Below are 11,823 nucleotides of genomic sequence, written 5' to 3'. Positions count from 1 at the left end.
CCTGTCATCCACCAGGACACCCAGGTCCGTCTCCTCAGAGCTCCTCTCCAGCAGCTCATCCCCCAACCTGTACCTGTGCACGCAATTATTCCTCCCTAGGTGCAAGACTCTACACTTGCTCTTGTTAGACCTCATCTGGTTCCTTTCTGCCCAACTCTCCAGCCTGTCCAGGTCTCACTGAATGGCAGCACAGCCTTCCCACATATCAGCCATTCCTCCCAGCTTTCTATCATCAGCAAACTTGCTGAGGGTGAACTCTATCTCCTCATCAAGGTCACTGATGAAGATGTTGAACAGGACTGACCCATGAGGAACAGTGCAGTTACCTTTGTCTGAGGGCCCTCCATATCTGAGATGCAAGAGTGTGAATAAATCCTCTTATTTTGGACTGTCTAAATCGCCATTACCCTAAGGCATGTTTGTTTTAAGGAGAAAGACACGGGGGAAGAAGGGAATGAATGAAAATTGTCACAATTCAACATCTTGTTATCACAGACCTACAGCAGAAAGCAAGCCATGCAGCACACTGTCTCAGCTTCATATAGATAACATATTTATTGAAAATCTGCTTCACCAACAATGGTGAAATCATGACCAAAAATTACAAAACATCATAGTAGTTGGCTTTATAAAAATAAACTGCGGAACTATGTCAAACTGATCTGTACTGGTCGTGCCTGCTCCCTCCCTTCCTTCGATGAATTGAGTTACACCATTCTAGAAAATTGCATCCTATCCAAAAAATGCACTTGCGTTTCCATAGCAGAGGTCCTTAAAGTGACTCTTCCCCCTGCCCTCCCCAACAATAAATATAGAAAATAGCCTCTAAACAAATAAATTTTAGTTTGGTCAGCTTACAAAAAAAGGTCAATTTTATCCATCGTGGGATGCATATTCCTGTGACTAAGCAGCCTGTTCAACAGCATTCAAGTCTTTGGTGGGTTTGGCTGCTTAAAGCTCTGGTTTTCTGTACAGATGATCAGCTGAGGTCCTTTTTTAATCTCCAGAAGCCAAAGACTGTGAGATGATGTCAGATGTATATCACCAGTATCACTGCATTTGCTGCACCTTTGCTGGGAGTGATCTACCACCCAGGAAAGCAGCCAGTAAAAGGAGGTCATCTTTGGCCAACAAGAGCTTTCACACAGAAGGTGTCTTTGGTGGATGAACCTGTTGCATGAGCTGCAGCCGCTTCACTCGTGGTTTCCGTCTCTTTGGCCTGCTCTTTGCTTTGTTGATCTGCACCACAAAGAACGCCAGAACCACCATGGCACCCAGAAAAGCAAAGACTGGAATAGTCTGTCCTACATCCTGGTTGTACCGTCCGGGCATTATACCTAGAGAGGCAAAGAGGTTTGTGGCCACAAGAGTTACAGCCAGATTACATTTCAGACAGGAAGATTAACAACTGCAGACCGATTAGCAGAAATAAGACAGGGTGCTAACTAACTTCACAGAAAAGTACCAGCATTTCCACCTTGACCTACTTGGGAACGTGAGAACATAACCCAGATTACCCTTACAACAAAACCTTTATTTCCTCATGCTGTAAGAGAAGTGATTTTGCTGCTGGTCTGGAAACTGCTCTAGCACACGGCAAGGAGAAGATATACAACCCTTCCTTTTTAAAGGCATCATCTGTCTTGCAGCTCAGACTGGGAAAAGAACACGTGTGAGGCTTTAAAAAGGCTTCCAGGTAGACATGCAGCACTGAGCTTGTAAGGAGCTGTTCCAAGTGCTCTACACTGTTGGTTAGTACAACACTCTTCCCAAAGCACTGTTCAGACAAATTCTTCTGGATTCTGCTTTTACACCTGTGTACTCACATGACAAATTCTCATTAGCAGGAGGTATCATCACAGCTCCCAAGGACTACTGCTGTCTACTATTGGTGCCAAAATATATCTGGGTTGGCCAAAGAGCACTCACCAAAATCTTCCTCTCTGTATGCCACACATGGCTCCTTTCAAGTAAGCTATTCATAGGCAAAAATATTTATCTCGGACTTCATTGGTCAGTCTTATACAACACAACCATGCTAACATTTGCATATTTTCACAACTGAAAGAAAATGTATCCTCCCCTGACTTAAAATACTATCTTTCAAATCTTTCAGTACATACCTCCAGGAATGTCCCATGCTCCACTTTCTCCAGGGGACAGTGGTCTCACTTGGGGTCGGTTCTGTCGAAAATTGGGCAGAGCCACTTTATCAAGGTCAACTGACAGTAACTTTTGATGTTTCCAAAGGTTGCTAGAAGAAATGTAAAGACAGAGATGACCACTTACTTCAGCAAAGTAAGGAATTTTACAGAAACGTGCTAGAAAGTGCCAGCTGAAACCAACCAGCTACTCACTAACTCAGACCTGAAAGATAATATGCTCCCTAGGTTTTGCAGCCTACAGGCCTTCTGACTTCCACTCAGATATCACATGGATGCAGTTAGATCAATAACTATTTATTAGCAACTCTCATGCATGCAGACATTACCATTAGGAGCTCTGCAGACAAGTATGGGCTTTGTGCTGACACATTTACCTCCAAGTGACTGACAAAGAAAACACTGGAAGGCAGAATTAGGTGAGCTATCCGAGGAAGTGCTTCAGAAAACTATTTCAAAGGCATGCACTGATGATGGATTTAAGCAAGCCCTTGAACTTTAAGTTGGAATCACTCAATCATAAAAAGGCACTGACTTGTGAAGCTCTTTTTAAAATCCCTCTGTTTCATAAAATACAGCGTAACTATCAGGTGAGTGAAAATTATTCACTGAAGTGGCATTAATCACTACTTCCTCTTTACAGTCTGGTTCTCTAAGTAAAGGAATTCCAGCTGTCTTTTTCAAAATCAGATGGAACAAATAATTTTCAAGCTGAACTTGGAAGCCTGACTTCTTACAGAATATACTATACCTGTATACATATATACATATATACATGTATACTGTATATATATATATATATACATATACATATATATATATATATATACACACATATACGTATATATACACACATATATATACATATATATATATATATATACACACACAGTATACATATATACATGTATACTGTATACATGTATACATATATACATACTATACTAGTATACATATACTAACCTGGGAGCAGTTTCATTCAGAGGCTGTGGTTTGGCCCAGGAGAGATGAGGACAAGCAGGAAGGGAACGGGGTTTAGGGTCTCCCAAGTGAGCCTCTAGCACCTTTGAGTATCGATGGAGATGGTTACCTGCAATTCACAGCAGTGGCAGACCGTGTCACAAACAGTTCCCAACATTTGCCTCCAGATAAATGAAGCTGCTGTAAAATCAGGAGTTCTTTACAGTAATGACTCACAGCTAAATCTCAGAGCTACAATTAATTAATAATGTTAAGGGTACCTTACAAAACAGTAAGACTGTGCACCTAAAGTAAGCTAAGTTTTGCTGGCCAACATGTGAGATGAGACTTTATGCACACTCTGTAGGCAGTAACTAGAATACCTCCTAGCAGAATGAGGGCACTGAAAATAGTCCCATAAGCATAACATTTTCTTTAGTCAAATCATGACAGTATCATTACAGATCAAGGCTTGTGAAGGTGCTCTCTTCTAGTAAAACAGCAAAACATCAGAGCTAACCTCATTGTCAAAGGCCTGCCTTGGTCTTTCTAAGTTCCACTCTGCCATCCCATCAGTTGCAGGTTCTGCTCACAAATAAAGCTCTCACCTTCCATCCGCTCGGGGAGAGAATAACCCTCTCCTGATGGTGGTCGCTGTCTGTTTTCAGAATGGCTGAGACTTGGAGGCATCACACCATAGGAAGTGTACTGCAGGAGGGAATCCAGGAGCCAAAAGCAGTCTGCGGGTGTCATAGACCCAAGCCCCAGAACAAAACATGCATTAAGTTACATTTCAAATGGGTTATCTTACTATTAAGTAATGTATCGTGACATTTATAAGTGCTAGTTTCTCATTCTTGTTATTCTCCCTTTGAAGTTCTAAGTCTAACTTCAGCAAGATGCAACTTCCAACCACTCCTCCTCCACCAATACAAAGACATGAAAATGATCTGTTCACTCTTAAAATATCTTCTTGTCTTGTGTACCAAATCAGGTTTCAAATATGGGAATTCTAGTTTGGGCAAGGCCATCCAAGTTCCTGAAAAAAATAGGAAGTTTTCCAGTGTGAAAACACAGGGAGCTGAAAGCTTCTTTTATCATCTGTTATCATTTCTATGAGGGAAAAAGAGAAGCAACCCTTTAAGAGGATAAAATGATACCCTGCAAAGAAAATTAAGAATGAAGCAGTGTTTTCAGTGGAAAGTTGTAATTTCTTTGATTTCTCAAGCTTACTATGAAAAAATAAAATAAAAAAGGAAAGGAAGAGGTTCTGGCTACATCTCAGCTAAAGGAAAAACAGTACGAACAGCAGCTGTGGGATAGACCAAACCAGGAATCAACATCACAGTACACTTAATCACAGCTTTCCTTTGCACTTCAACAGCATTCTCCCCTGAAATACCACTGCCATCCAGAGCCACCCCTGCTGAACAAGCACTCCACCTGGTTAACATCACAATTCTCTGAAAATTCCATTTCAGAAGTGCAGTGACATCTTAGCATCTATTTCCACTGACCGTGAACTACTTTTCTCAGAACCTCTCCTCCCAGGGAACCCTTGGCTGGTAATAGGAATTAATCTTCATAATCCTGATGTACTTCCCCTTTGATTGTTAAAGAGGTCAATCAGATTTTAAGGATTTATATTCACAAATGTGAGGAATTTATTTAAAGTGACCAATATCTCTACAGGAGACATAGCTGGTTCACAACTTAAAAGCCAACTTTGAAGGATTTGAGAGACTTCCCCTTTTTCCTGCTTCACAGGTCACACTGAATTTAACAGCATTAGGAAAGTCACAAAGCACCATTCTCTATTACAGCTCCACATCTTCACTTAGGCTACGTGCTCTCAATAAACTACAGCACACAGAGGAGGCACTGCTATGGTGGTGTTACAGCAGGGAACACTGCAAAGGAATGAGAGAGTACAAAACAAAATCCGTAATGCTATGTAACATTCTGAAAATGTAACTGGGAAAAAAGTGAAGAGGTCCCATAGTTGTTTCTGTACCACTTCAAGCATGTGCTCAAAGTTCCTGAAACAAAAATAACAAGGAAAAAAAACCACAAAACCAAACAGAAAACATTAAAATCCACACCTAGATCATCCATAATTTAAAAACAGGTCAGAGATGTATAGGGAAAAATGCTCCCACTCATCAAAAGTCTATTTAACATGCACCATTCTTTTTGTTCCAACTGCACCTTACACCATTTTCAGCACAGTTCTACAGAAACAAGATGAATAACCAAGCAGGAATTGTTTACATATTCCCTAGAAAAGAGCTATTTCTGGTGGGAGCTGTTAATAACCCAGAGAACACCTGACTGCTTAAGAAAAATACTTCTTCCTGCATGCCAAAGCATACACACCTTTCTGTCGATGGCTGTCATCCAAGCAATTAGAGTCACCATATAGAACGATTCTGCCACCACCTTCAGAAGGAACTTGGTAAAGTCCCAAAATAGGAACATTTTCAATTACAGCAGTCTCCTGTTTTAAAACTTCAAGACCTACAGCAAAGCACAAATAAATTTCACTGCCTGAAAAGCAACACCAGCTAATCTAAAAAGCAAATTTACAAATACAGTCATGCCACTCTTCATGTCACACATTTATGAAAAATGTTTTTTAAAAAAGCTATGTTACAGTAAAAATGAAACTGCTTCAAGAGCCTGACCATGAAGCTTTCTCCTGATACTGGTGTTTTCTTACTTCTGTGGAGAACTGAAAAAAGAACTCGCATCAAGGCTTACCTTCAATGTTCTTGAATTAAAAAATCCTTAAAAAAAGCTTAAAATCAAAGTGGTCTGCCTTAAAAATCCCTTTATGTTGTTTTAGCCCTTCTACAAGAAGGCCACACACTGTATGTTAGAAATCAGCCATCACAATGCATACTGCTCTTCGCAAACTTAACTTGCTGTCGTGTCTGTCTACTGCTACGAGAAAATCTATTATGCAACAAAAAAAAAAGAGAACAGAGACATTCCATGAACGACATCTGTCTGTTAACAGCAGCTGTGAGATGAGGGCTCTGACTGAATTCAGAGGTAGCCTGCCTTAAAGCCTGGTGGGCCTGCATTTCAGCAGCTCTGCAGCACTGCTTTCCCTTACACTTTGCCTGTTCTCCTTTCAATTTACGAACAAAGGAAAGTACTGTCTAGTAAGGATACATATTCCCAAAGAACAAAAGAAACATGAATTATCCCACCCTTTCCCCCACTTCGGCCAACTGCACCTGCTCCCCACCCCAGGCACTCTTGCAGCCAGAAGACAGAGCCAGCTGTCACTGCCCACTGCCCTGTCCTGCCCCAATCAGCCTCTTCAGAAATACCTGCACCACTACCACAGACAGCAATTTTTGAAGTATAATTAATAAGTCTGCCTCTGAAAGTATGGCAAATATCTGAACTGAAAACTTAAAACGTGTTTGTGAAATATTTATTACTGTAACTTTAGGTAATCAGTGAATGGAAAAGATGAAAAAAAAACAACAAAGGAAGGTCTCTAGGTATGGACGGGTACATGCAGCAAAACCCAGAGGGCACACAGCTGTAAATTGCCCTCTGTATCTCACAAGTATTATGTCTACAGTGAACTGAAGGCTGCCATAAACAGCAAGAGGAAAACCATTTTAGTTTCTTCATGAAATGAAGGTTTCCCCCCTCTAACACCCATTTCAAAATCCAAAATAAGACGACCAATTTCAAATGCTAAGTATTTACATTGCCTTTACTTTCTACTCTGTCTTCAGAGAGAAGAATCAAAAATAGATCTTTTGTTTCATGAATTGGAATGAAAAGGATTCAATAGAGAAAAAAGAGGTCCAGCAGGCTAGCGGCCAAACATGCTGTCTCTTTTTCTCTCATACCAAGATAACCAAGTCACTACCACACAGCATTTCAGGGATACTGTCTGCTCTCCAGAAGACTCACATGAATTCCTTACTGTCCCAGAAAACGTCTCCATTAGCCCTCAAAAAGCATTTGTTTTTTTTCACATTGCCTGCTTCTGTTACAGTTCTGAATTACTACCCCGTAAGTAAGATGATACAATAAAACACAGAGAACATATTCCACCAGTCTGAAAGCACAGCCTTCCTATGTGCCTAAAATGTTTCCCTTACCAGCAGGAGAAACTTTGTCTATAACAGAATCCTCCTTACCTCTACCTTTAGATCATCATGGCTACCCAAACACTCATACCAAATTTGGCAGTAATTAACTCTGCATATGGATGTACCTCAGTATCATTTACAATTCCTGAGAAACATGGACAAGGAACAATCCTTTCCACCTGAAGACACACACAACACATACCCGGGCAGATGTGTTTACATACAGTAAACATAATAAAAGATTGCATATATACATTTGGATACTGTTGTACTGTATAAAAATTACATTATATACAGAATTTATGCTGTTGCATTGCACCTTCCTGTTAGATATCCAACTACATGTTCAAGACAAAATGAAAAAAACTCCTATAACCAAATCATAGAATTACTTAGATTGGAAGCCCATCCAGCTCCAACTCCCTTCCATGGCACAGTGCCTCCCACCAGCTCAGGCTGCCAGAGCCCCATCCAGCCTGGCCTTGTGCACCTCTATGGATGGGGCACCCACATCTTCTATGGGTAGCAGTGCCAATGCCTCACCATCCTCTTAGTAAAAAATTTCTTCCTAACATTCACCTTATTTCCTCTCTTTTAGTTTAAAGCCATTCCTCCTAGTCATACCATGTAAAAACTCAGTCTCTCTCCTGTTTATAAGCTCCCTTCAAAAGCTGTAATGAGGTCTGGAGCCCTCTCTTCTCCTGGCTGAACAAGCCCAGCTCTCCCAGCCTGTCTTTGTAGAAGATGTGCTCCAGCCCTCCTTCAAGACATTCTCAAACCAGTCCTATCCTTTCAATGCATTTTTCAACCACAGTCTTACACCTTCAGACTTTGTAACTTCGCTTTCAACTACAGTGTACTACTTAAAACACAGAAAAGAGAAGAAAACGCATACCTTGATCCTTAAAAGTCTGTGCAATTACAATGCCATCTTCTGGAAACTTCGCGATGCTGCATCCTGATGCATAATTCACTGAAAGCACAAAATTGCACTTACAGACTGAAAACAACACCTTCCCACCATAACTCAGCCAGCTGTCAAATCAGGAATAGAAAAGAACTCCCAGGAAATTTTCGTTGGATTTGTGTATTTTGTACGTGTATTCACAGATTAGGCATTCCTAAGCACAGGTTCACCTTAGTGTAGGGCTTTTCAAACCCTTCTGTTCAGGACACTAACTTTTTTACACTGAAAAGCTTCACTGGCTGCAAAAAGAAATACAGTAGTTCAAACTAACATTCACTATGTACAGAGAGAACCTGACTCCTTCCATCAATACTGGAGAGTGCACACAGCACTCAGTTCTGGTGCCTTCTCTGCTCACGTACACATTTCAATGAACTGGTCAGAAGACAGAGATTTAGAAACAAAGCATGAAAACATGAAGTGAGTTGCTCAGAAAAAAAAAAAAAAGAGAGACTGGCTAGACCTAGAAAGTCTGAAAACAATCAGGCCATGGGCTTGTGCCCTGTGAACTAGAAAACAGTAAAGCGTACTAACCTCAGGATACTGCCATTCAAAAGACAAGAATATGAATTTAAAAAGCACCTCAGGCTGCTGAGACACATGCCTAAATTGGAATATTCCAAAGAAAGTCTCCCCATTGATTTTCTTCCTCTACAATTTCAAATTTTCACTTAACCACAAAACTAAAATCATAACTAAACCAAAGGCCTCATCTTGGCAACTACAGTGTATAGTACAGACAGGTACAGACAATACCCAAAAAAAACTACTCAAAGAACTGCACCTGGAATTCAGCCATGAACTCCAAATGCTCGTTATCTCGTCTGAAAAGGTATCAGTATAGGAAGTAATTATTTAAGCACACTTATGAAACTTTTTTAACTCAGTCTCAGAGCAGGTCCCTTGACTCTCATTCAAGCTGATCCTCACAGAAACTATTTTCCAAACAAGCTACTGCACACAGTCTGAATAGACAAGGACTCCAGTACTCACTTTCATGACTTGCCATGGTAAAATCACCTTCATACAGCCCATCGCTGAAGGCCATATTCCAGACAGAAAGCAGATCATTTAGAGCAGGTATATTAGCACCTCCAGTATCAGGCATCCACCACTGTCTACAAATAGAGAGGGTAATAGAGATTATTAGTACACAGAATATACTCCCAGAGTTTTTATTACAAAAAAACCCACCCACATATAAATTTTTTCCAAGTCACTTATAAAATGAAGCATATCTCAAGCCTCATTTAACTACAGGAGCACACAAGTAGCTGTCCCTCTTTGACACATATGCTTCTGAGCAGAAGTAATAATAATGGTGCAAAATCTATCCAATGATGAAGCAAAAATCACAGTTGAGTGATTTCCTTCTAGTATTTCTAATGAAGCGAAGTGTTATTTGCTCCCAGGCTACGAACAGATCTTTCAAGCTTACCATGAAATGTGACAACTACAATAATTATGAGGGTCTTTCTCACCACTGATTATTAGATTTCCTTTTATATAATATACTGGATTATTTCCAGACTGGGTGCACAGTCCAGTAATACAGTTTGTAAGATGTATTTGCTTTTTATTCTGTTCTCCAAAGTGAAAATGTATCCATTTTCCTTTGCTAGTCTCAAATTTCTTAATTTTTTCTATTGTAAATATTTTCCTGGGCTTTAAAAGATTACGTTACCAAGAGAGGGGTTCACAATCATGATAAAGTAGGCAGGTATTCTCCTCAAGCTTTGCAACTTAAGGTCAGTGTTCCTCTTGAGGTACTTCTTAGAAGTAACGTAAGAAGCGGTGCAGTGGCCAAATACACTTATCACATTCAGAATTTTTAGGACAGTACATCCACAAAATAGCAATTCTCTGACATTTATTTCCCATAGAAATGAAAGAAATAGATACCTTGTGTTTTCATCATAAAACTTGACCTTTCTCATCACAGATGTGTTGTACCAGTCACTGAACATGATAAGTGAAAGTCCGTTATCAACATCCCTCCTCAGCTTGGTGATCTCTTCGGGAAAATATTCTTCCTCACTGTCCACCATCAGTAAAGTCCCTGCATATAAAAGCAAAAACAGCATTCACAAGGCTGGTCATGCTAATGTGATTGCTATTAATGCAATCCATGCAAAAGTTAATACAAATGCTTTGCATTTTTTTCAGCACGATAGAAAAACACAAACAAACCAAACAAAAAAGTAGATTACTCCTAAATATCAAGCCATTTCATCTCTTCTCTTTGATTGCCCAGAGAGGTGGTGGAATTTCCACTCTCAGGGACAATGTCAATCCCAGCTGGTTAAGGATCTGGATGATGGGGGTTGGATTAAGATGATCTTTTAGGTCCCTTCCAATCCAAGCCATTCTATGAGAAGCCAGAGTGCAGAAGGAATGAACTTAAGTAATCTCTGCTGGTCACTGCTGCCTTAACTATACTGTCATTGTATACTAACTACAATCTGAAGATAAAATCATTCATGTTCAGAGGTGCCAGTGAATGCCAGGGTCTCAAAGAATGTCCTGCTACCTCTTCTAATTCCAAAGCCTCAATCTGCATGGATCGCAAGATTGGAAGAGATTTCTCTGCTTCATTAAGCCTATTCCCATGAAGGCACAACTCTGAAGTAATGCTATTTATAAACATAATAAGAACATTTCTGAATTACATTATTTGCCCCCTGCTGCTTCTACTGAAGATTTACCACAGTTTTACCAGAGTTGTGGTTAGAGGCCTTCTATTCCACTGTTTTCTTCATTTCATTTTACAAATTTATTCCACTTCCACGTACTTTTCTGTTCTGTTCCCTCCTTCGTGCTTCCTCCTTCACCTCTACCTACTTACACTCTTCAGATGCAGAAAGCATTCATCTCCCAGCTCAGTCTATTTTAGCAATCCAAAAGCCAAGTCTTCTAGTCTCCTAGTTTCTCCATTCTCCTAAGGAGAAATGTGAGTTGTGGTTGACTAATCTACGCATGCAAAGCAAACTTGCCCTTACTGTGCCCTATCAACAATTCAGGAGTCTCAGAACAGAAACTACTTTGTTATGCTTTTTCAAGGCTACCATTTCTGTCTCCAGTTGTGCATTTGCTAAGTCAGAAAGCAACACTACAATATTTATCAAAGAATCAAGAAAAAGGAAAGCCTACTATGGACATTTCCAGAACTAAAAATCTGTCAGCAGCAGAATGCACCCTCACTTCACTATATATTGAAGAACACCCTAGCCCAGAAGAGAAGATGGTCCTTTCAGAGTTTGTCAGGGCCAACTAGAGGGTCACGTGGGAGCAGTAAAGACCACAGACAGCTTTATTTGCCCCTTGCCTAGCAAACCTACCACATCTCCAAACTTAAACACAGAAGAAACAAACCGCACTGGGCTGCTAGCATGAATGTAATACTTACCCCACTGTTTTATCTATCCACAAATACTAACGTTTCAAAATACCACTGCTAAGAAAAAATAACAAACAAAAAAACAGAATGGACATGCTCAATTTGAGTCTACAGTTCACCCATGCATCTATTTGACTACACAAAGTTTGTCTGGAAAATTAAGTTCTGACTCTACAGATCTGAAAACAGGGGTTTCTTTCCTCATTTTTTCAAGAT

The 11,823-nt window shown here is 40.2% G+C and overlaps 1 protein-coding gene across 2 annotated transcripts in view; it reads right to left on the bottom strand.

The window, feature by feature from the left end:
• Positions 1–712: 712 nt before the first annotated feature.
• MBTPS1 (membrane bound transcription factor peptidase, site 1) overlaps positions 713–11,823 on the bottom strand; it is a 23,632-nt gene continuing 12,521 nt past the window's right edge. The window contains exons 15-22 of one of the 2 annotated variants that reach the window (XM_065733487.1): positions 10,113–10,269; positions 9,204–9,328; positions 8,139–8,216; positions 5,499–5,639; positions 3,731–3,862; positions 3,126–3,252; positions 2,124–2,254; positions 713–1,337 (exon numbers count right to left, since the gene is read on the bottom strand). In XM_065733487.1, the coding sequence (XP_065589559.1) occupies positions 1,141–1,337; positions 2,124–2,254; positions 3,126–3,252; positions 3,731–3,862; positions 5,499–5,639; positions 8,139–8,216; positions 9,204–9,328; positions 10,113–10,269 (1,088 nt within the window). In that variant the 3' untranslated portion in view covers positions 713–1,140. The remainder of the gene's footprint in view (positions 1,338–2,123; positions 2,255–3,125; positions 3,253–3,730; positions 3,863–5,498; positions 5,640–8,138; positions 8,217–9,203; positions 9,329–10,112; positions 10,270–11,823) is intronic. The other variant, XM_065733488.1, reaches the window with a different exon arrangement.

The sequence above is a fragment of the Cyrtonyx montezumae genome, unplaced genomic scaffold (genome assembly GCF_038088225.1).
Source record: "Cyrtonyx montezumae isolate F1298 unplaced genomic scaffold, pur_monq_1.0 scaffold_17, whole genome shotgun sequence".
NCBI classification, from domain to species: Eukaryota; Metazoa; Chordata; class Aves; order Galliformes; family Odontophoridae; genus Cyrtonyx; species Cyrtonyx montezumae.
Note: the sequence above shows the minus strand (reverse complement) of the source record. Positions and strands in the feature narration are given on the sequence as shown.